The 25,918-nt window shown below is 31.2% G+C and overlaps 1 protein-coding gene across 1 annotated transcript; it reads right to left on the bottom strand.

Annotated features, from left to right (window-relative positions):
- Window positions 1–921: 921 nt before the first annotated feature.
- Window positions 922–25,506, bottom strand: LOC143306883 (uncharacterized). The gene is made up of 4 exons (XM_076693123.1): window positions 24,901–25,506; window positions 17,082–17,195; window positions 999–1,554; window positions 922–935 (listed from the first exon to the last, which is right to left on the bottom strand). Exons 1-4 carry the CDS (start codon window positions 24,952–24,954, stop codon window positions 922–924), a joined length of 738 nt encoding a protein of 245 aa, XP_076549238.1. The 5' UTR covers window positions 24,955–25,506.
- Window positions 25,507–25,918: the final 412 nt, after the last annotated feature.

Here is a 25,918-nt window from a genome sequence, read left to right as displayed (position 1 = left end):
AACTATATTATTTCTTTCGTACGAATTATATTAGGATATAATATTTTAAAAATTTATAATTCCTGAGATATTTCAAATTTTTATATGAAATATTTCATTCATAAATTTATGAGATCTTAGAAAGTGCTAATTTGTTAATACTGTATTCCAATATTTTTTTTATACTAATCAAGTTTTATCTAAATTCAACATAAAATAAAATTGACGAGTTGTGAGATATTTGAACCCTCGAACGGCGGACCATGCCGAGAGCCCCAAGACGACAGATCTTGAAAAGGCCTCCAATATACGAAACTCTTTCATTTAAAAATTATACATTTAACTTTAGGTTAATATTCTTATAATATATATATGTTGTGTAAGTTTGGGTCACGATTAACCAAGGCTCCGCAGTGCAAGGGTTAAATTATAAAAATGAAAAATTGTATAAAAAATTTGAAATAGGTACTATAAAAACACTTGATTTCTTTAACATTATACCCTAATACTTTTTAACGCAGAATATTCCAAAGAATCCATCCACATAAGAAAAATATATACAATTCTATTTAAAATAATAATAATCTTCATTTAAAAAAAAAAAAAAATATTGTAGATATATAAAATTTGTTATATTAAAAAACAGTAAAATCTTTTGTAAAATCTTTCTATATATATTTATCATTTACGAGAGAAACACTGAATTTATCGTAATAAAGATTCATTCGAAACATTTTTACTCTTACCAACTAATTGCAAAGACTTTATTTATTTCTAAATAACTTATTTACAACAAATTCCTTTTGCGTTTTTCAGTTGGCAAGTTAAACTACAATCTAATTATTGTTATTATTGTAGCTACGTTTCTAAATATAAAATCAAAGATAAAACAAAATGTATCGAATTTGGTTTGAAAAAACCGCAATAGTTACTCTTAAGTGATCAGAAACTGAGTCCTTGACGATATTAAAAATAAATTCTTATTTATAAAGAAAATAAAAAATAAAATAAAAACTTACGTCTGTACGGCCGTCCTTCTTCAGGTGTGGAGCGTTCGGTGTTCTCCGATCCGGGGGTAGCGTTCGTGTCACGATCCTCGTCCTCGGGAGTCGCGCCACGATTGGGAAGCGATCCGGTTCCTGTTCCGGTTACCGTGCCCGTGGGCGATCGGCTGGTTGAACCAGCCGGGCTCTGAGGTGCTACCTCTTGTCCCCCAGCGGTGTTCCCCGCGCCTCCTCCAACGCCTCCGATGCTGGCTGATGCTCCGGAAACGGACACGACACCGCCTCCGCTGGCAGAAGACAACGAGGAGGGCGAGAACATGTTCGACATGCTGGAAAGGGAGCTGATGCTCGGCAATCCGGACCCAGACACCGGCCCGTTTCCGGTTTCCACCTTCAGACACTTGCTGGGTGGAGCAAAGGCCGATGGCCCGAGCGGCCTGAACCCTCCGAACGGTAAACGGTGATCCAAGGGGTGCAAGAATTGTGGTGGTAAATGAAGCATATGATGTAAACCGTAACCCAAAGATGCCGCTGTGCTGAATGGCACCTGCAGATCCTTCGAGTCTGTCACCTAGGGAAAAATGAAATGTCATTGATTATTAATTTGGAAAAAATTGTTGGTTTTTGTAGTGACATTTGAGGAAGAGGATAAATGAAAGTTTGCGATTTGAATGGTTGAGAGTGAATCATTTCAATTACTGAAAATGTCACTAATTATTTTATGTTATCATTTTGATTAAACGTGATTCTGATTAAATTCTAGTGCCACTCTTTCACGATTATAGCTTACGAAAATATAACATTTTTCTCCTTCCTTTTGCTTTCTAACTGAAAGTTTGAAAGCTTGAAAAATTTTCCGTCCCTTCAGCCTGTTGCAGCCCTATCTGCGACAATATAACGTGAGTCCACTGCATTTGAAACACTTAGCATCAAAGGGGTGCAGATGCATTTAATTAGATGCAATAATTAACAATTATTGATTATTGCCAATTAATTTGGTTGTATTTGAAATTTTTATTTAAAGATATATCAAGTTCATAAAAAATAACAAATAATTTCTCATTTAATTAAATACCTTTAATTTTAAGGATTATTCGCTATTTTCAAATAACTTATAATTAGTTTTATTTATTTAAAATTTTTATTCTAAAATCTTCTTTATAATAATCTTTGTAAAAAATAAAAACTTGCCAAATAAATATTTCTAAATAAAGCTACTGACGACCTTGAGTAACTAAATTATTTTTTATTTTATTCATTTAATTATTTTCATCAGTAATTCTATTAAATACAGGTGCTTCGGTATTTTTAATATCTAGTTAAGTATTTTCGTGTTGTTCGAAATTCTAGATTTTGCATACTTTATTTCAGTAACTTGGTCAAAATCACCTTGCAATCATTGTTAAATTAAATAATGTTGAGGCGTTCTCCAAGAAAGGACAAAACTGACTGTTTGCCACTTTTAGGAAAACAATATTGTTAGAGGGTCCTTAAAAACTGTCTATAAATCGATAGCTTTGCTTTCTTCACGGCAGAATTTTTGTATTAATGGTACAGATAGAAGTCAAAAATAATTTGTTTTCCACCAGGGAAAATGGGTGACGGGTTCTCACCCTCCCTTCGACTCCTGCTCCTCTCCGTAGGCATCCCCGAAGATAATGACGATAATGATGTCTGCAGCGATCTACCACTTGCATATAAACGTTTACGTGAGAAAATTTGAATTTATATTTACTTTGTTATTTGCATTTGCCAGTTACATATTAAATTTTATAGCGTTTAATAAATAAAAATCATATTATTTTGTTTTTAAACTATTTTTAATATTAATAACGTTAAAATTATGATTTTCAGAATTCCTGCTTTCCCTATATCGCCATTTTCCCTGGGGAAGTCTGATTTGATCGAGAGTGTATTAAGATAGATGAAATTATAGATTTTGGAATTGTTTTCATTTGAAGCAGTGACGCTAGATTTAAAGATTTATCCTTTTTATTGTTCTTGGTACTGATTTTCATTTAGCGATGCAATAAAAGAAATCAAAGGTGTGTAACTTAATTTTACTAATACATGTAAGTTTTAATTATCATTGACGATCCTCATTTCCACAAGATCCACATAGTTGAAAATTAATTGAAACCTATGCGTAAAATTCTAGTCATACAAAAATCACGATTACACGATTTTAAAAAGAAAAATATCCAAATAACGAATCTATTCTATTTGGAGTAAATAGTAAAAACTTCATACTCCAAAAAGTTACAGTACGCACTCAGAGTATCATTAGGCTTTAAATGAATGTTATTAATTCTAGCAAATAATTGCTTCGATCATTAAACGTTTAATTGGACGCTTTTCACAGCTATTTAAAAGTATTAAGATTGATTTAATGAGTAATTTTTAGCATTTAATTGTGAGAAACGTGCAAGTACATTTTAATGAAAACAAGAAGGATGAACGTAATTCATACTTGAACTTTAATTGGAATACATGAATCTGTTTCTAATACATAAATTCTACTTATTTAGGTCCTTCTTTTTCAATGGAAGACGTAACCACAGCAAACTACCTTCTTCAAATAACTGCATGTACCAAAGTTCAAATAATACTACATGATAATTAAAATATAACATAGAAAAGAAAATATACTGAGAGTTTCGTTTATTATAGATTCCAAACCACGATCTTGAACAATACACTCTCGTTATATTGCCACGTGAACGATTTCTCCTGCATACGATTTTCAAGAATATTATTGCCACTCTTCCATCATCATGGCCTATGAAAATGATACCCCTTTATCTTCCTTTCCCCTCCAATTGAAAGTATGGACCTGAAACTTGAACCATTTCCCGCCTTTACACCCTGTCCACGGCAATATAACAAATGTCTACTGTACTTAGAGCGCTGTTACACCTGTAATAGACCTAATGGTGACAATTACCATGGTTTTCACGTCTATGGTGAAAATTCGTTTAAACTTGACAAGGGAGTTTTTATGGCAGCTATGAACAATATTTTGTGCCAGAAAAATTTCTTTTCTGAGTGAGTATAAAAAAATCCAGGGCCGAAAGGGTTAATTTTATCACTCGATTTTTTAAGAGTCAATGTTCAGGGGGTAAAATTCTCCCTTATACAAAATTAGATGATAACTTTACAATCATTATAAAGAAAGTGTATCGAGGAGGTTTTAAAGATTTTCAAAGATTTCAAGGTTAATATGGAACTGTATATTTTTTTTAACCTATATCAATCCTTCGAAACATTCTGTGTAAAAAAATATGAGTTCAATGTAAAAAATCAATATTTCCTGAAATATTTTCAATTCAAAAGGGAGATATTTTATACAAAAATTTGAAATATTTATAACTGTAATCTTTCTTTTTTAATGGAACTACATATTTTTTTGCACACATCCATTGTACGCGATATTCTGTGTATAAAAATACTAGAGTGTAATATCAAAATCATAAACAATTCGTGAAATAGATACTTCAAATTTTTGAAGTTTTCACGATCTTAAGGTTTTAATGCATGGTGCAACATGAAAACAAATACGTTGACACGTTACTTACGGGAAACCTATTAATAGGCTTTCTGACACCATCAGTTGTTGACGTGAAACCAATTGTTAATCTTTTGATTTATTATAAATTAACGTACAACTCAGTGGAAATAATAAAAGTTAAGTGTACTTCAATCAAAAGGAAACTGAAAGTAAAGATTATACTTTTTAACCCTAGAACAGCGGAGCCTGGGTCAATCGAGACTCAAACTTACAAAACATATTGTACAATGATGAATGTATAGTTTGTGAACGAAAGAATTTCGATATATTAGAAAAAGAATTTTTAGAGAAACAATGTCAAATTTAGGAAATGAAAATAATATGAAATACGGAATTACACTAAATTAAAATTGGGTCACTCTCCATGGTCCGCTGATCGAAGATTAATCTTTAGTTACAGTTAAGTTATAAAGCAGTGTTTCTCAAACATTTAATTTTTATTATTACCAACTACCGTCTTATCAAAATAATAATAATAAATAAAAATGAAAAATTATATTTCACTATAAATATCTATTTTATTTGAATTTAAATGCACATGTGAATTAAAAAACGATACACCTATGATTTATTTTCAGTTAAATAAAATTTATAAAATACTATAAATTTTCAATCTTCATTTTAACTAACAGCAAATATATATTATTAATGCCTTAATTGTATTTAATAATAATTCATATAATTACTTTCTCATCAATCACTCGCGAACTTGCAAATTATTTCAATGTAGCAATCAGGTATTACAATTTGAAGAGTAGAATTCATATATAATACATAATTGACTGAGGAATACGTAAAAGTTTAGAATAATTTTCTTTTTTTTTTTTGATAATCATTTAATGCGTTAATGATGTATAGTTAAAAACCGTCACGTACCATGTGAGGACCTTTTCACATATACTCCCAAACAAATCCTAATGGCGCGATAGGAGAAGCAAATATTCTCAAAATCTTAATTTTGACGACATTAATATTAAAAGTGATTTAGAAACAAAATCATATGATTTTTATTAAAAGGTACAAATAACAAAGTAAATATTAATTCAAATTTTCCCACGTAAATGGCTCCCACAGATCTATATACATATATGAGGCCCTCTTCACTACTTTGTTATTTTCCCCGTGGATACCTACGGGAACAGACCGAAGCCCGAAGAAAAGGAAGCCATTCCATTCTCCCTAGGGAAGACTAATTTCATCGAGAGTGTATTCCTACTAATCTATTTCATTTAATAGGTGGTACATAGATAATGCATTAACTATTTGAGTGCCGCAAATTTTTTCTAAAATCCGGTTGAAAAATGATCGCGTTTCTTATATTTCATGTCAAAATACGTTATGCAGCGCGGTAACTCTGTCATTTAATTTTACAGTTTTATTAATTATTCAATTATTTTCACTCTAAGATAGTCAGCTTGCTAAACATATAACATTAACACTGTATTGCCATTAACGTTAAATGTACCGATAGTTGGGTCGACTGACAAGAGAATTGCTCGTCTAGAGTATGTTTATTCGAAAGAGCATGAAACGAAGAGTTTATGGCACAATTTTTAGGTGTCATTAGCAACGGGTTCAAAAGTTATGGAACTTTGCAATTTTCATATTTTTAAGTGCAGATGATTAGAAAACATGAGAAATCGAAATATGAAGTGAAAATTAAGTGTAAAAGTGACAAAGGCATGAATTTGAGATGATTAGATGATGTTTACTAACAATTAAGATGAGTTTCAGGGAAAATTGCACGTGTGATGCAACTTGCACTTTTGTGATCATTTACACCCGTTGCCAATGGCACCCAAAACTCCTCGTTTCATGCTCTTTCGAATAAACATAGTCTGGATGAGCAACTCTACCATCCACTTTTTACCATTCCCTTGTGAGCCAATTGCGTGTCATTTTTTGGCACGGAACAAGCGAAGCTTGGCACTCAAACGGTTAAGAAGAAACTATTCATCTATTTGAAATCTATTTAAATTATCAATTAATATTTTCATAACATAATTCCTAAGATATTTAAATAATTCTTTTTCGTATAAAGCAGGAAATTCAGAGATGCTGCGGTGTCCAATCATTAATGTAATACGTGTCTACAGGGGTTAATAAATCATACTTCAATAATGTAATATCGTCTATTTCATCCATTATAGACAGCAAAATGGCAGAAAACATATTAAACGTTTCAGCGAATCCGAAGCTCTATTATCGCGATCTATTACATTTGCCGAGATGACATTTACCGTGGCCCGATATTTCGTCATTACAAACGTTACAAAACAGAACTCGTTCACTTCCACCCAGCCATTTACTATGCCAGCTTAATAGACTCGTCAATCACGGCGAATTGAATGATACAACCGACGAGGGAGGAGAGGGAGACGAAGCTTTGCGTTTTGACGGATTATTATAACACACAGTGGTTTCGCGTTATTAACAGTATAATGCCATATTGCTTCGGTATTATACGCTATTTCAATGTGCTCGAATTCATATGAATACCCGCATACTGTCAATGAGATATCCACTCGTATAATACGATAACTTTTATCCATGAATTCTGACACATATGTCGAAAAGAAGAAAAGGAAAACCGCATAATTTCGTGATATCAATTTCACCAGGGAAAAAGTATTAAGGAATATTCGTTCATATATTTTCGAATTTTTATGCTGATAAATAATTACCATCGAGTTTAATAATTGAGTTGATATAACATGATATTTCAACGGATTTTAAAACCAAATTTTCTTGATCTTAAATATATAAAAATACGTACGATAATAAAAACTAATTTTCATGACACGAATTCTTATCTTTTCGTGTATTTCTATTTGATACATTAGCATTAGTATAAACCGTTCATAGTTTTATCAACTCAGAATTTAAAAAGTATTCTAATAGTCTAGTATTCTCAGTATTCCAGCATCCTAGTAGTCTCTTACTGTAATAGTTTAGTATTTTCAATATTCTAGTACTCTAGCAGTTTATTATCCTCAGTATTCTAGCATTCTAATAGTCTTATACTCTAGTAATCTAGTATTCTCAGTATTCTGGTATTCTAGTACTTACTCTAGTATTCTCGGTATTCTAGCATTCTAGTAGTCTGGTATTCTCAATGTTCTAGCATTCTAGTAGTCTTATACTGTAATAGTATAGTCTAGTATTCTCAATATTCTAGTACTTTGGTATTCTAATATTCTCAGTATTCCCAATATTCTAGTGCTCTGGTATTCTAGTAATCTTAGTATTCCCAATATTCTAGTACTCTGGTATTCTAATATTTTCAGAATTCCTAATATTCTAGTGCTCTGGTATTCTAGTAATCTTAGTATTCCCAATATTTTAGTACTCTGGTATTCTAATATTCTCAGTATTCCCAATATTCTAGTGCTCTGGTATTCTAGTAATCTTAGTATTTCCAATATTTTAATACTCTGGTATTCTAATATTCTCAGTATTCCCAATATTCTAGTGCTCTGGTATTCTAGTAATCTTAGTATTCCCAATATTTTAATACTCTGGTATTCTAATATTCTCAGTATTCCCAATATTCTAGTGCTCTGGTATTCTAGTAATCTTAATTATTTCCAATATTCTAGTACTCTGATATTCTAATATTTTCAGAATTCCCAATATTCTAGTGCTCTGGTATTCTAGTAATCTTACGTAGTATTCCCAATATTCTAGTATCCACGGTATATTCTAAATATTCTAGTAGTCTTCTATTCCTAATATATTAGTACTCTTACAATTAGTATCCCAGGTAGTCTAGTGGTCTAGTATTCTTAATATTTTAAGTACTCTAATAGTCTGGTAATTTTAATATTCTAGTATTCCCAGTATTCTAAATTGCAGTCTAAAAAATAAATTTTAAGTTTTTAAAATATTACACAATTGTAATTTATAAAACTTGAAAATATTTTGACATTTATTGAATATTTTTGGTTTATTTCTATTTCTAATTATTAATAGAAAATCTTAGATAACAGTTCTCTCCAAGTTCATCTTCTTTCATATATTATAAATTAGTACTGACAAAGTGTTACAATATGTGTACTATCCATTGACATTTAATTAATTGCAACTCAATATTGACTACCCATTCCCTTGTGATACGTCATATTTTCCAAAAGCACACTAAATACCGTCGCGTCGTTAAACATTTCATATTTATAATTGTATCAACATTAAGGATACATTTAGTTCTCAATAATAGATCCGTGATAATATTTATAAAAATGCATAAAAAGGGATGTGTTGTATTTTGAACAGAAATGGAAACGTTCCTACTTATTAGCAATCGAAAATCGAGTACTAATATTTGAACAATGCTTACGCATTATCAGATCAATATTCCAGCTCACGTACCTGTTCTCTCTTTCTCGTTCTCTGTTCGCCGCCCGTTTCATACCGTTTTTCAATACCGTTTCATCGTATTTGCACAACTTCAGAACCTTTACCCTTTACGAGATACGTTTCGAAATCAATCGTAGAAAATGTCAATGTATCTGCCGTTTTCTAACAATCTCTTCAACTTCTATTTCAACCGTTCACACGTCAAAGTGATTAATGTCACTTTTTAAATTTTCTATAATTTTAAAGTCGAAGTGTTTCATTGATACTTAACTTTTTATATTTTATTACTTTCTTTGCCTTTTATTTTTTGGAGTTCATTGATATGACAAATGGGCAGCTCGTTTAACCCTTGAACGGCGGAGCTTGGGTTAATCGTGACACAAACTTACACAACATATGGAGGGATATTAATCTAAAGTCATGTGTATAATTTTTAAACAAAAAGGAGCAGTAGAATGTAGAAAATAGAAAAAAATAAAGTACACAATTAAATTGAAACAGGGGCTCTCTTCGTGGTCCGCGCTTTCCGAGGGTTAATACACTGTTGAAAATTTCATCAAATACTTTTATTTTTAATAAACTGTAGATAGATAGTTTATTTTGGTACTCTGAAAAAGAGTTGGTACTCTGATTTCGCTTTAAAAGAGTTTTATCTGTTGTTTTCACAATATTTTGTTATACATAATTTTAAGTTCCTAATAAGAGTATGTATAATTAAATGAGTAAACGACTCATATGGAATTGCAAATATTACATTTGTATAGGTGACATGGCAGTTGTATATTAACACGTGGGTGTCATAGCTGGCCAGTACCACAAATTTAATATAAAGCAGACTCTCGTTATATTACCGCGGACAGGGTTGTAAGGGTGGACATAAAAATGTATCATGTTAGTAGGCTATGATGGTGGAAGAGTGGTACTACATAGTATCATGTTTGAAAATCTGTATGAAGGACAAATCGCTCACCTGGCAATATGACGAGAGTCTACTGTAATTGAGTACTTGAAAGAAATACAGTAAAACATTTTCAGTAGCATCGATATAGTTGAAAACTTGCAAGTTGAATAATTGAATTATAATTATGATTATAATTTTCACTGCGACATCCAACGAATTACCGAACTCCTTTTAAATTTCTTCGACAAAACTTCAATTTTCCATTAAACTGCACGTAGAATTATTTGTTATTATTCTATTTTTGACACACAAAAAAGTATTGTAGTGCTAACTATATTCTGTTTAATAAATAAAAAAAAAACCAAAGCAATTTTCAAGAGATTTTTCTAACTTTTTATTTCGAAATACTAAACGCAAGAAATATTTGAACAAGTGATAAATTAAGAGTTCAGAGAACTCTCACGTTTTATAATAAATAATTTAAAAACATGAAAGGAGAATAAAATTAATTTTTCAAAATTGCATTAATTTGTTACTAATTTGTGTCATTTCAGGAGTATGATGAAAATGCAAAAATAATCTTTAGCATTTTATATTTAGGTACCTATTTTACATTAACAAGGATAACTACCCAAGTGTTACACTCACTTATTAATGAAACTTTGCCAGCTTGTAGAACTCGTCGAGCTGAACACGCCTATACCCCTTCTGGGGGCAGACGGCTAATTGTTTAAAAGATATTAACAATTACAGTTAGTTACTCCTTACATTCTGAAGTATGACAAACTTACACATACAATTCGCAATCTAGAGATCCACGGTTCAAATCCTTGGTTCCCAACATTTTTTTCTTTTTTTTTAATGATAATTTGTCTCTTTTTGAATAACTATTACATAAAAATTATCATTATACATAAAAATAAAAAAAAAAAAAACGGGAACCCAGGATTTGAACCGAGGACCTTTAGATTACGAGTCATGTGTTCAACCACGGAGCAGATCCGTGACTTGGAAGTTGAAGGTCCGCGGTTCAAATCCTTCGTTCCCAAAAAAATTTTTTTTTTTTATAATAATTTTTATGTAATAGTTATTCAAAAAGAGACCAATTATCATTTAAAAAAAAAATGTTGGGAATCAAGGATTTGAACCGTGGATCTCTAGATTGCGAATTGTATGTGTAAGTTTGTCATACTTCAGAATGTAAGGAGTAACTAACTGTAATTATTAATATCTTTTAAACAATTAGTCGTCTGCCCACAAAACGGAGTATAGGCGTGTTCAGCTCGACGAGCTCTACAAGCTGGCAAAGTTTCATTAATAAGTGAGTGTAACACTTGGGTAGTTCCCCTTGTAAGTACAATTTACGTTGTTTTAATGTTAGATTAATATTAAAAATTGTTGATAATATTAGAAATAATTGAATATCCAAATAAACCTTTTATTTGTTTTACCTGATTTTGTAAAAATGAAATTCGAGAAACAAAAGAGTGCTCCGTCATTGAATACAGTAGACTTTTGTTATATTGTGAGCGATTGGTCCTTTACATGGATTTTCAAGCATACTAGTGGCACTCTTCTACCATTATAGTCCGCTTTTATTTCTCTCTTCCCCTCGAACTGAAAATTTGGAAGCTCGAAAAATTTTCCGCTTCTACAGCTTCGTTCACGGCAATATAAAGAGTCTACTGTATTTTGTACAGGATGAAGAAGATTTTTTTTTAAATCCATTCTCATTCCATTTTTTTTTCCACTGAAATGCCACCATTAAAACTAAGAATTAATTCTAATTAATATTTACATTGTATAAATGTCACAAGTAATTACAATTTAATTCGTTACATTTCATTTCGAACCCACTTCCAATTTTCCTTAGAAAATCGGGAAAACGGGGCAGTTTTATTGATAGTCAATCAAGGAATAAATATTTCATCGTTCAATAATGATGCGGACGATAACTTAAACGAGAATCGGTAGCGCACGATTAGTTTATTATTCTTTTATAAGAGGAAATGAGGTTTTCGCAACCTTCGTTTCCTATCTCCGTTCGATCACTGATTTATTAGCTATTCATTATTCTTTTAATTACACGCGGATGGCATTTTTTTTTTTTTCACGCTAATGACTGAATGCGCTTTTGCATATTTACAATGTTTTTCCCCTCTTTTCCTTCTTCTACATTGTCAATCCTTTTCCCGTTCACGGTTACACACGCAACGATTAATTTCCAACGAAATTATCTCATTTCTTTAGCGACACCGAATGTTGATATGCTGCCATGTTTTATTATTCGATTGCAATCAATCGTGTCCCGTACGTGTCTCGAAAGGCAGCCGAGGCTTTGTTTTTATTCCGAATGTACGTTGCAATCGGTTTCAATAATACAATACACCTCTGCTACATGTATTTAAACGAGCTCATTAATAAGCACTTTGAAAGCATACATTTTTCAACGTTTCAACGAATATTATTTCATTATCTCATCATGTCGAACAATCCTTTCCATTTCCTTCCTTTTTCATATTTGTTTAACAACTAAAACAACCAACGACGAACGCGTAAATTGTTCAATCACCTCTTTTGAAATTATAAATAATATTTTGTCCGTCGTACCATTTAAATAATTTCGGTTAAAAAGATGTTTAATATTTCGCAATTAATTTATTCTTTGTTAAAATAAAACCGTGTATACGGTTTAATAAAATATTGAGCATCAAATTATGCTATTTGGAAAAATTGATAAATCTTAAAATTAATACTTATTGGAAGTTTCGAGAAGAATTTAGTTTTACAGAAAATAGGAAAAATATAATCAGTGAAATCTCTGAAACTTTATTAGGACAATAAAGGGTTAAAAGAATCAATATTATTAAAGATTACAATTTTTTAACGCTATTTTATTTGCAAATTCAATATATGCAAAATAAAAATTGAATTACTTATTGTTAGCTAGAGAAACAAAGATTCAGAAATTGGATTACAAGTATATAATTTACTTTGTTGTTTGTACTTTCCAATTGTATAATAAATTTTGTAATACTTCATGATTAAAAATCGTATAATTTTACTTCTAAACCACTTTTCATATTAATAGGTAAAAATTCAGAATTTCAGTATTCTTGCTTCCCCTATATCACCATTTTAGGGAAGCCTGATTTGATCGTGAGTGCACATACATAAAAAGTATAGAAACTGTTATTTGCAATTTATAGCACTTGTGAAACGTAAAACAATTTTTAATCAATGAAATTTTCCCATTTGTTTTAAAATCAATATTGATTTCTACCCAGTTGTGTTCTATATCCCCTTTTATGAATAATTATATTTATATAGGTAAACATGATAGTGTTTTATGCGTTCAATTATTTTTTTCATCTATGTTCAACATATACTATGCGTTAAAAATTTGAGACCACCTAATTTTTCTATTGTACTATACGTATACTATACAATTTAACAAAAAGGAATCCTAGAATATCTTATTTCTGTCCATATTAAAAATATTTTAATTAAATTTTTACAATCACTTACCAATGAGAAGAAAACAAGAAAATTTTGATTGCGAGTACAAGTAATATTAAATACATTAATAATATGAAAAGCTAAATTTTAAAAATGAAATGTTTATAATATGTTTAAGAACTCTTATTATATCGTTCTATATCGCAGGTGTCAAAGTTAATCACTTTATGATTGAGCCATATGGTCGTATCAGGTATCTAATGTTAACACCTTACTGACCGGAAGCCTATTTTAATGGACTTTTTAATACTAACGGTTACTAATTAAAGGAACCGAATATAAGCCTCTGGTCGTTAATAATTCATCTGCAATTCAAAGGACGTAATAAAATCTATGTATGTTATAATTAACCAGATAATGAGAATACGGATCAAGCTTTTAAATTTTTAGTTATTATTCGATCATAACACGATAATACTTATCCATTTCAACTACTAATGTAGATAAGATGTTTATATGTATATAAATATGTGTTGAACGCAGTTAATCCTCAGGTGGCGGACCATGAAGAGAGCCCCTATTTTAATTTAATTTTCTAATTTATATTACTATCATTTTCTAAATTTTACACTGTTCCTTTAAAAATGATTCTTGTTTAAAGATTATACATGTAACCTTAGGTCAATAGCCTTGCATATGTTTTGTAAGTTCGGGTCGCGATTAACCCAGGCTCCACTGTTCAAAGATTAGAGTTGATTTTATTTGTCAAAAATAAACTGAAATCTTATGTTAATCTTATAATTAATTAATTAAAAAACTGCAATAGTACTTCTTGGTTGCACTGTCACAAGTGAAAATTATGATAAACACTCGTTATATTGACGTGGACGGGGTGTAGGGGCAGAAAATGTTTCAAGCTTTCAGTTAGAGTAGGAAAGGGATATAAAAGTGGCACTAATATGCTTGAAAATCCATGTGAAGGTCAAGCCGCTCGTGGGGCAATATAACGAGAGTCTACTGTAATAAAATAGATCTTCAACACAGTAGTTGTAACTTATTTTAATTATTTGACTCACTCTCTATAAGTAACCTTTTCGCTACGGTTGTTTCTACCTGAAACCCTATTCGTACGTTTTCATGTTAACACTTTGCTGTCAGATAACGTAGTACTACGTCTTTTCAAAAATAAAAGCTGAGAGCTGGTGACGTAATGGTAGCTCTTTTCAAAAGTAAAACCTGAGGGCGGTTAACGTAGTAATGCGTCTTTTCAAAGTAATAGCTTAAAGCTGGTGACGTAGTAATACGTCTTTTCAAAAGTAACAGCTGAAAACAGTTGACGTAGTAATACGTTTCTTTAAAATTTCTCAATTTTTTTTCCAAAAAAGTTCCCGCTCTCAGTTAATTTCTCCTGCTAATAAAGTGTTAAATTATTAATAATTATTTATATAATATTTGATTTCCAATAAGAAATTTTTCTGTTGTCATATCACATACTTGTTATCTTGAAATGTAAACACTCCATTCGATGATTATAGTATCTCACAATAGCGAAAGGGTGAAAATGGGGATTTGCTTAAATTTAAATTAAAAAACATCAAATATATACTTACGGTGTACAGAGCCGATCGACTGTTTCGATCAAACTTAACGAAAAATGATTACCGTCAAGCAAATGATTATCTATCTACTGTACTACGATTTACGGATTCATTCACGTTTGCGTGTTTCCAGGCATTCACAACGAAATCCCTATTTAGAGCGTGCATTAATTACCAGTGGTGTGCATAAAGCGCCTACCAGTCGAAGCGATTGCAAGCGATTACAGCTGGCCCATTGAAATTGACATTTTTCGAAGCATAAAGATTGCGCGTCTCCCTTTTATTATTCTCTGTGTTTATATACACGCACGAAATAGTAATGAATTAAAAAAAAAAAAAAAAAAAGAGAGAGAAAAATATCATTGACTTTTACATGATAACGATTGATCCTTTTGACGTTCTGGAGTCAATCTTTCCAAATCTGGTATTTAATTTGTTGCGGGGGATTTATTTGCCACGAGTACATTAACCCTTTCGACCCAAGTATTTTCCATTTGAATTTAACTGCCTAAATGAAGATTATTCAGTACGTTGTTATGTTGTTTATGGTCAATAATTGCCAATCAAAGATGGTATTATGCGTAGAAATTAATTCGATGCTTTTTCTTTATTTTAATTGAAGATTTATTTTTTTTTAATTATAGTAATTTCAATTATTAAAATAATTATTATCGTTATCATATTTTCGCGCTACTTTTCAATTTCATGGAAGCGCGGGAAAATATTCAAATGTAAAATAGTGATTTAAAAAAAGTAATACTAAAGGCACTGAATTAATTTCTACAGCTAATATACATATAGTCAAATAAAGTAAAAAGAAAAAATATAATGCACATATGTAACACATTGTCTCACAGAGGGTCAGAAACATTCAGTGGGACGTATGTGTCCTACCGGGATCGAAAGGATTAATCCTTGGACGAATTTTGTTTATTAACGGTGGAGTAATCTTCTCCTTTTGAATTAAAAATGTTTATTAGATTATTAAAAATTTGTAACGTGAGCAAATTTTCTATCTGCATTACGCAATGACGGTGGGTTTAGCGTTTTAGAGCAGTTTATCCATAACGAAAGAGTTAACTTGCTTAACTTGTTATTATTGAGTTACCCTGAAAGTTTTTGCCAATTTCTCATAGGTTGCATGGAAAAATTTATGATACAATCTAAATGGTGATATTCTATCCTGTATTTAACATGAAGATTCTGGTTATAATGGAATCCACTTTTAACATTTGAACCTTTTCTTTCATAAAGAAACAACAGAGAGGACGATTAAAGAATAGTTTATTATATTTAAAAGTGGAAATCTTTATCTTCATAACCCTTAGGTACATCATTTATTATTAACCCCTCGGACGGCGGACCATGGAGAAAGTCCCAATTCTAATTTAATTTTGTATTTCATACTATTAGGTGTACAAATTAATTCGGTGCCTTTAGTATTACGCCTTCTTAATTAATATTTTTAATTTGAATATTTTCTCGCGGTTTTGGACATTTGAAAAGTGGTAAGACGACATAATAACAATAAAGAGCATTTCAATAATTGGAATTACTATAGCTATTTAAAAATGGCACCGAATTAATTTGTACACCTAATATTTTCATTTTCCAAATTTCACACTCTTTCAATATATGAAACTCTTTTGTTTAAAAATCATACAGTCAACATTAGATTATTATTTTTGCATATGTTTTGTAAGTTGGGGTATCGATTGACCCAGATTCCACTGTTCAAGGGTTAATCATAATTTAATCAAAGTTATGACTGAGAATAATAATCCTATTATATAATACGTAAATAAATAGAAAATTAGTATCAATCAGCATTTAATTAAGATTAATTATGCAAATTGAAATGCTCTTAGAATTTCATATAATTTAAAAAGGAACAAAAAACTGATGAACTTTACAATCAGCTGAGATTCTCTGTTCAAATGAAGTTTTATTTTTAAAAAATATAGTAATGAAATATCCAATATTTTGTTACACAAATCGGCAAAAACTTTCCAGGTACTAAAACACGAACGAGCGAAAGCAATAATTTTGCAAAGACAAGAAAAACGATGGTTCGCTAAGGAAATCTCGTGTTAATCGTCCTTGTTCCAAATATCATTTTCAGCAGATTCTCATGCACGGGTAAACACAGATAGAAGCAAGAGAGAAGCAAACACAGGCTTAGGTTTGTGTACAGGTAAGGATAATGGGACACTAACTTGTGGATTGAAGGGTCTTTGCATTCTCAGAGCCTCCGGCAGCCCCCCGGCCTGTGAAAATACGACCAGGGACGGCGGCGGTAGATGATTCGGCACATATGCAGAATTATCCATCTAGAACAGATATAATCGACGTGTTCCATTTCTCTCTCTCGATCATCTTCATCCTTGGACACTTGCCACGCGAATTTACTCGCGATACCGAATCTAACCCACTCGTAAACGTGGCGAAAAGAAGTTGTTAAAAAAAGAAATCGAACCGTGTCTATCAGAAGTGGCTATAGCGCAGAGCTTCCCAAACTTTGACGAGTCGAGATCCACTATCGAAAACGGATACCTTTTAAGATCCACTTGCCGATAAAAATTAACGCATTCGCTGCCACGCAACTCGATACCGTCAGTCGCTGAAGATGATAATCACTATTGGACTTAATTAACCGAATTAACCATCGGACAACGGACCATGGAGAAAGACCCAATTTTAATTTACCTTCGTATTTCGTATTATTTTACACGGATTGCTTGAAATTTAAAAATTCCACACTGTTTCCACTTTTAACAATTAGAGCTTCAATATATGTGACAACAAATATCTATTTTCATTTCGGCAATCAACGCGTTAATATTTAACGCGACCCAACCGTCGCGTCGATCGGAAACCGCATTTTGGGAATCTCCGCTCTAGTGCCTATCGGTCACAGGTGTGAACACTGTTTACATCAAATCAAATATCTCTGCTAGACGAGTAGAAGATGTTTAAGGTGCAATGTTAAATCGAATGTTAGTTTTGAACATGGAAGTTGATAACTTGTAATAAAATATACGTCGTAGTCAATTTAGAAACATTCTTATTTTCTTGAAAATAATGGCTAATAAGATTTTTATCAACTTATACTCCTTTGCTCGCCTACCAGAAATATATTCACCGTAATTTGCCCAGGTTTCATTGAAATCATTGAATGAAAATCAAGAAGAGTAATGTCTGAGATGTGTATCTTCATTAGCTTATATTCACATTATTTCAACGATATCTTATAATGTTACTTTCATCCTTGATTATATATATTTTTATATATTTAAAGAGAGAAACAAAATTATAAAAGTTATTATAGGATTATGAATTATGAAGCGAGTAATATTCACTTCATTTTTTTATACAATGTACAGTGACCCACATTAATATTTGGACTTTATTCTGATAATTAACACTCTGATGACTACAGGTTTCATAAAACCTTTAACTCGTGTAATTTTAATCCTCCGTAGGCAATCCGAAACGCTAACGACAGAAGCGAAAGACTTCCCCTCGAATTTTTATTTTTATTGAAAAAAAGTTGTAAACATTTGACAGAACGAATAATTGAATAATGTAATAGAGATTTTAATTAGTCTTCTAGAATTTTGTCAGATTTTTAGAAAGTCTGACATAGTAAAAGGAAACAGATGATCCAATTTGCCTACGGAAAGTTAAATTCCCTTTTGTATCTAACAAAAAATTACTAATAGAATTATAAATAAATCATTTTACGGGCGCCGCAGAGTTACTAAATTTTAAACTCTAATTAGCATTTGATAGAGTAGATAAAAATAAGGTAAAGAATAATCACATAAAAAGTTAAATGCCAAAATCAGGAATATATGACGTCGGACATTAAAGTGTTAAGTAATTATTGCTAGATATTTCCATTTACAAGTACATTAAAGAAATAATGTTCCGAACTTTTAATTTTTCGTTCACCTGAACTGAAAATGATGAATTTGCTTCCTCACGAAATATTACGTCATTTTATCAGATATTTTTATTGAAACAGAACTTCTTTAACTAAAACTAAACCTTTATTTCGATTTGATTTATTGGTATATAGTTTTCTACGAATTAGAATCCTACTGTATCCATTTGTTTTTCTAAACTACATATCGGGATATATTTTCTTTGTAAACTTATTATCAGTTAGTTAACTAACGAACACTTAATACTGTGATTTTCTTTACTTTCTCTAATAACTTTTTATTAATCTTGAGAATTTAATAATTTTGTTAATGCGTTATGTCTGATTTCTCAAATGAATCTGCATTTTTCCATATGCCAGACTGCCATCCATAAGTAGTAGAACACTTGTAACTTCTGTTGATCATGTAATAACTTTTCAGAATTTGTATATTGCTGTTATTTTTAGAGGTGTGCGAGTTACTCGGAATTTACAAGCCGAGCTGAACTCGCTTGAATTTGCCGAATTACTCGAATTACCGACAAACTGTTTGAAACAAAAGCGAGCTACTCGAAAAAATCGAACTACTCAAATATTCGAGCCATCGTAAAACTTCGATTCACTTGAAGATGAATTTTCGGCTCGAATATTCGAGTAGTTCGATTTTTTCGAGTAGCTCGCTTTCGTCGATTTCGAGTAATTCGGCAAATTCAAGCGCTCGACTCGGCTCGACCGACCGATCATTGTTTGACTCGAAATTCGAGTACTCGAATAAATCGAGTTATTTTATATCGAACGAAGTAGACTTTAATCACTAATTATTTTTTATTAACAATTTCAACTGTAAAACACGTATATTGTACTCAAATTTTGCAAATTACTGAGGACTGTAATGTGTTTTCTTTATTTTTGTTTCACGTAATATAATCAAAAGTCCAGAACTATAATTTCATCCACTTTCAATTAATTTCGTTTGACAATGAGATTTTAAATTATTACGACAACTAAGCCTCATAAAAAAATATAAATAAAATGTTATTCTGTCAAAAGAAGAATATTTCACTAAGAAAATTTTCTAAATCTATTGTAGATTATTATGCTCTGAAGAAATTCGCTATCCTAAATAGTTATTAATCTTAAAAGTAATAAAAACGCTCAAGAAAAACAACAAATGTCAAAAATTATTATTCATAAACAATCAGTAAGCTTAATTGTAAAAATAGTACATCTGAATTAGCGTCATAAATTAATTAGCACTCTATCTGTGACGAGTATGAAGAGATAGCTTGATAGACGTTAAAGGCATGTAGCTACGACAAAACCGTTATTAAAATGTGAAAATAAATTAAAACTGCTTTAATTAGCAGAAACCTACATAAATTAAAAATATTTGAGCAGAAATAAATTTTATAGGTGTCCCACTACCTATCGACGGCAGTGTATATCGCTGTATCATTTAATTCAATGACCGGAACAAATAGTTCTGTTTCTATTTCATTATACTAAAAAATAACTATGCTAAATAAATAAAACTTTCCTTTCTATTAATTAAGATAAATATGTTATCGTACTATAGATATTTATTGCTTTGTTAATATAATTGTAAATGGGTATTATCAAGCAATAATTGTTTTAATATCATTAACCCTCGGTCGGCGGACCATGGAGAGAGCTCCAATTTCAATTTAATTTTACATTCCATATGATTTTCATTCCCCAAATTGTACACTGTTCTTATAAAAATTATTCTTTCAATATATACAATGTAAAACCCTTTCATTTAAACATTATACAATGAACTTTAAATTTGCGATCCTATCAATAGAATAGAATTTCCTTAACCCTCCGCCGGCATTACGGATCATCTCAAAACTTGCCTTCGAATTATTGCTTTTATTGCAAAAGTAGTTAAATATTTCGTTTAACAGATATACATTAAATTAGAGACTTCAATACATGTCTCAGAATGTTGTTACAATTTGAAACAATAAAAAACTGAGCTTGGAAATAAAAGATACGTAATGCCGGCCGTGTTAGTAAAATACAATACTGCCGGCGGAGAGTTAATACAATGATTACTTCGATATTATGGTATCAGAATATTATTCATGTGGGCCGCTGATTGTAAATAATAACGGTTCATAGCGAAAGAAACTATAAAAGAAACTATACATTATTATGTACAGGATTAAAAAACTTTGGATAAATACTTCTATGCTTCCTTCAATTGCTTTTAAAAATTTCAAATCATTAAATAGTGACTTCAAATACTTTCTAGTGATCGAAGCAAAATATTTTTGTAAGATACTAATAGAGCAATTCATTACGAACTGTGTATATCAACTCATTATTGCAATTGTGTTGCAAATATAACTGCACATTTCATTATCAATAAAATTATTGAAAACGTAAAGTTACAAATTTGCAATATTAAAATTTATTGCCACATTGAAGCTGTTAATAATTTCATTAAATAGCAGTTTTATTTTTGACAAATTTTATTGATTATTTCCACGATAATTATTTATTTCAAATATCTAGTAGAAGTATTTCTAATTAAGTAAAGCAAAGAATTCCTAACAATGTGGGTGATAGTTTCCTATTGAAATTTAAGTATCACCCACAATTCAAGATGTTAAGTAAGTTTCATAATAAAATAGGCAAAAGTTTAGCTACTGTTAGTATTATCATTCCTAAGAGTTCAAAATTCTAATTCCTCCCTTAAAATTTTATGCAATTTTCAGATAAATTATTTCTTTTATTAGGTTTACGTAAATTTTGTACAATATCTTCAAAATATCGTTACAGAAATATTTTGCAGAAATGCAATATCGGAGATTCAAATTTCTTAGATTACTGGAAAAATAATGCGAATATAAGCTAATGAAGATACTTATTTATGTCTTTCCTTTCATGTTCTATCATAGGAAACTTGATTTGATGAAAAACAGTTTCGCAAGTATAAATTTTTACTTGATATAAATCTCAGTATTCAGTGTATTTCGTGTAAAAGAACGTTAAAATTAACATTGGTTCCTCGGACTTCTATCTGATTTAAAATTACCTTGAAGCTTGAAATTAATGCAGACACTATTTTAATACCATTAGGTTGGTTCAAATGAAATGTTGTTCTGAAAAGTACATTTTTCTTTCAAAATAACTTTATACTTTCCCTATAGGAATTTCATTATTATGTAGAATATTTGATACATTTTCAAATGAAAAATTTTCACTTCTAAATTATGTAATCCAAAATTATACAGTTTTTACAATTAAATAATCTTTTGCAAATGATAGATTAATTTTATTACACAATTTTTACTTCAACATTGTCAAGTTTGTTTTAGTACAAAATGATTGCCTAAAAATTTTGGTCATTTTTAATAATCAACTATGAATATTATTGATAGTTAATGCTATACCTACATATATTACAAGGAATTTTGTTTTTCTTTTGTAACAACTGATTATTAAGAAGTGCTTACTACCTGAAGATTCAAACATTAGAAAACCAACATTTCATATCTGTGATTTGCAAAAATAGTAACACAACTCGGATATTATCAATTTTGAGATAGCTGGGAAAATAAACTTTAAAAATAGGCTTCTTTGATCTGAATAATAATATGGAAATGTTTCAACTATCACATCCGTGACTTGGTGCAAAAGATACAAAATGAAAATAACACGAAACAGGAAAATGAATTAATATTAGAGCTTTCGAGTGATAAAAAATTCATGTTCGAATAATTTCTGATACAGAAGTTTCTGCTGTTCCAAATTTCTTAGAATTATAGCTTATGCTATCTATGTTTTTCTGTAGAAAAAACATTATAGTAACTTCTAAATAGAATTAGAAATTGTCGTTTTTTAAGGTTGATAATATAAGGTTGAACTTATTTTTCCGAAAATATAATATTGATACTTTTTGCATCGAGCCACAGAATTGATTAGCTACTATTTGACAAAAACAATGACGCAACTCAAAATGAGAAATTGTTTCATCCCCTAAGAAAAAGAGTTAACTGACATTTTAATAAAGAAAGGCAAGAATGAAAACTCTCAGTACAACTGTACAAACAAAAATACAATAAGTAACAAACAAATTATAGAAAAAGTGAAATTCAAACTGCTTTTCTATGAAATTAACTCTTTCGACTAATGTCACTATTCTTGCAAACCGATATACACCAACCTAATATTTAAATAATTTTGTTTGAACCTTTGCAATGAACAGTTGCAAAAAGAAAAATAAACATAAAACCACCTAAAATTTCATTGCAATACAATTTTACTAAAGATCCAATTTTTTCATATTTTCTGAATAACGTAATATCTGAATGGTGAACTAAAAATTTTAAGATATTACAGTATTAATTTGCAATACTCATTATAGATAATTTGAAAATATCGGAAGGTAAGTGTATAGATTAGAACCGTTTAAGGACAATTCAAATGCGACGCAGTCAGTGACTCGGCCGTCGAATGACTGATGTCAGTTCCTTCTTGTCTTTCAACGATAGCTATCGAATTTGATCCACGAGTGGCTGCATCGATCGCGATTCTATCGATTTTTCTTTTCCGAATCGAACGCGTTGATAAGTGCGCGTCGGATCGAAAGGAAGCCGAGGAACCAAAGAACAATCAGTACGCGTCGCGTACTGACACTCTACCTTTAACGTGTGAAATCTCACAATAATGATGTTTATTTCAGAAAATAAGATAAATCAAACTTTTTGATTAAACATTAGTTTTTATACAATTAATTATTGCAAGAGCTGATAGTTCACTTTTCTATGCAATTTTTCGAACATTCTTCTTTTTGTGTATTTTCAACTCTTTTCGTATTATTAGATATTAATAAATTTAATTTGCAATTTTAATCAAACTTTGTTGGTAGAACCGTTCAGAATTCTCGTGACACTTATTACATTTAAAAATACTCCAAAATTTTATGCAAATGATGAAATTTCTGCAATTTCACTTAGAGCTTCAAGAACAAATGTAAGTTAATTTTAATCACAAAGGAATAAGTTATCCGCTTATAAATTAATTATTTATTATCTCTACATTTCTATTAATTTAAAAATTTTTTTGTATAATATCTAGCAGAAATTTTTGAAAATATATATATATAATTTGATTGTTTCATAAAAATTACGTAATAAACAGTAATTTTGTGAAATTTTATTTAACATTGATTACTATGAGAATATCTTCTGCATCTACTGTAATTTTGCATATTTGGGCCAGTGGAAAGATAATGACATCCAAAAATACAGCAAAAATAGTAGATAATTTATTGAGAATCAAAAATAAATAATTCCAGAAGAACAGAAGAATATTTCTACAGAAGCTATAAAAAAATTAATTACTAAAACATCAGAATTTGTAGGCTGTTAGTAGTTTTATTAACTTTTAAATGATATTGTGTAAAATATTCCACTATTATTGTAAAATGTCAAACGGAATAATATCTCTTTAAAAGTTCTTAACAATTTCATATTTTATTTGAAGTTTATGTCAAATTGAATAAGTGCCTTAATGCTCCTGAGCGGTTTAAAAAACTATATTAATCCTTGAACGGCGGACCATGGTGAGAACCCTAATTTTAATTTAATTTAATTTTTATACGTCATGTTATTTCATACAGTTCTTTTAATAATTATTCTTCCAATATATGAATCCATTTAACTTTAGGTTAATATTCTTGTATATGTTTTATAAGTTTGCGTCACAATCGACCCAGGCTCCGCTGTTCAAGGATTAAAATGATTTGAATATAATTTTGATTTCAATTTCCAACAAAGTTCTTTTTATCCAAAAAATATTCAGAAAATTAAGACATTAACAATGGCAAAATTGATACATCATTAAAGTGAATGTCCGCGTATCACTGTCATTATTAAATAAGCATCGACGAAAAAGACCTGTGTGCGAAAGCGTGCAAAAGTGAACACCCGCAACGCATCGACGCAACAGGCTATCTTCGTTTCGATCGCTTCTCAATATTCGACAATGAATCGAGACAAATAATTATATTCGTGTATATTACTGTCTATGAGTACACGAGAAATATATTAAAATGTATTAATCACCACCACGCGTACATTTTGTTGTGCACCAAAGAAGTCACTGCACGAAATACGTCCGTTCGAAAACATTCACTCTATTTCCACAATTCTCATTGTCCCTTGATCCGTCACTCGAGAAACGCGTCGTTATCACCAACAGTTCGCACTAACATCCGCATAAATCGATGCTCGGTAAGTAAACGTCACGAGGAATCCGTTCGAAAAAGGCGCGTTGGTAGGCGAGGAACAACCTAACCTCAATGCGGCGGCTGTCACGCGGTTCGACGTTCGCGCGTTCAGTTTACGTTACGCGATAAACTCATCTGATAATCGTTGAAACGTTTCGTTCGAAGCTTGTTGATCGTGTTAAGACACGTTTACAATCATTTGGATAACAAATAACACGACGATACGGAACGACAGAATTCAAATTCAAACGAGCCGTGTAATCCCGCCACGACGATCACTCTGACCTAACCTCACGACGACTGACAATACCCGACGAGCACGTCAACCAGTGGCTCAGTTCACCCCGTGGTACGGGTCTCTGATAATGCACTAAACGTGGTGAGCCAAGTAGAAGAGAGAAAGGGGTGAGTACGTGAGGAAGGCGGCAAGACCGTGCGAGCAACCTCGTGGACATGCGAGTGCAGACTGATTGGAGTGTGAGGGTACTTACCCACAAGTTGTGAGAGCGGTGGCGGTGGCGGCGGCGGTGGTGGAGGCGAGGTAGAGGCGTGGAGAAACAAACCGGCGGCGGTGCTGGCGTGCGCGCGTGTTTTCCGCCGCCATTACTGGCGCCACTGTAGCGTCACAGTTTGGCCGCGCATGCGCGGCATGCGCACACGCTCCACGCGCAACCACTCTCGCGACGCATCCAGATTCAATCGGGCGCCGACAGCGCGAGTAGTAACATCTCGAATTTCTTGTCCTCTTCTGCAAAGTGTTAATCGAGCTTGTAACGGATATTACTTTCCTTTCTGTTCGTTCTACAGTGAACGAAAACTTGTGTGTACCTTAATAAACAATTTTCTTGAAACGTACCTTTCAACTA

The sequence above is a fragment of the Osmia lignaria genome, unplaced genomic scaffold, assembly GCF_051020975.1.
Source record: "Osmia lignaria lignaria isolate PbOS001 unplaced genomic scaffold, iyOsmLign1 scaffold0039, whole genome shotgun sequence".
In the NCBI taxonomy this organism is placed as follows: domain Eukaryota; kingdom Metazoa; phylum Arthropoda; class Insecta; order Hymenoptera; family Megachilidae; genus Osmia; species Osmia lignaria.
Note: the sequence above shows the minus strand (reverse complement) of the source record. Positions and strands in the feature narration are given on the sequence as shown.

Bases quoted from the DNA above. Each gene is read 5' to 3' on its own strand.
- LOC143306883 (XM_076693123.1), bottom strand. From the start codon at position 24,954: ATGTTTTCGAACGGACGTATTTCGTGCAGTGACTTCTTTGGTGCACAA. The intron at 17,196-24,900 runs GTACGCGTGGTG...TATCTGTTCTAG, and splicing joins TCTTTGGTGCACAACAAAAT to ATGGATAATTCTGCATATGT. The intron at 1,555-17,081 runs GTTAGTGTCCCA...ATTTTTCCCTAG, and splicing joins AAAGACCCTTCAATCCACAA to GTGACAGACTCGAAGGATCT.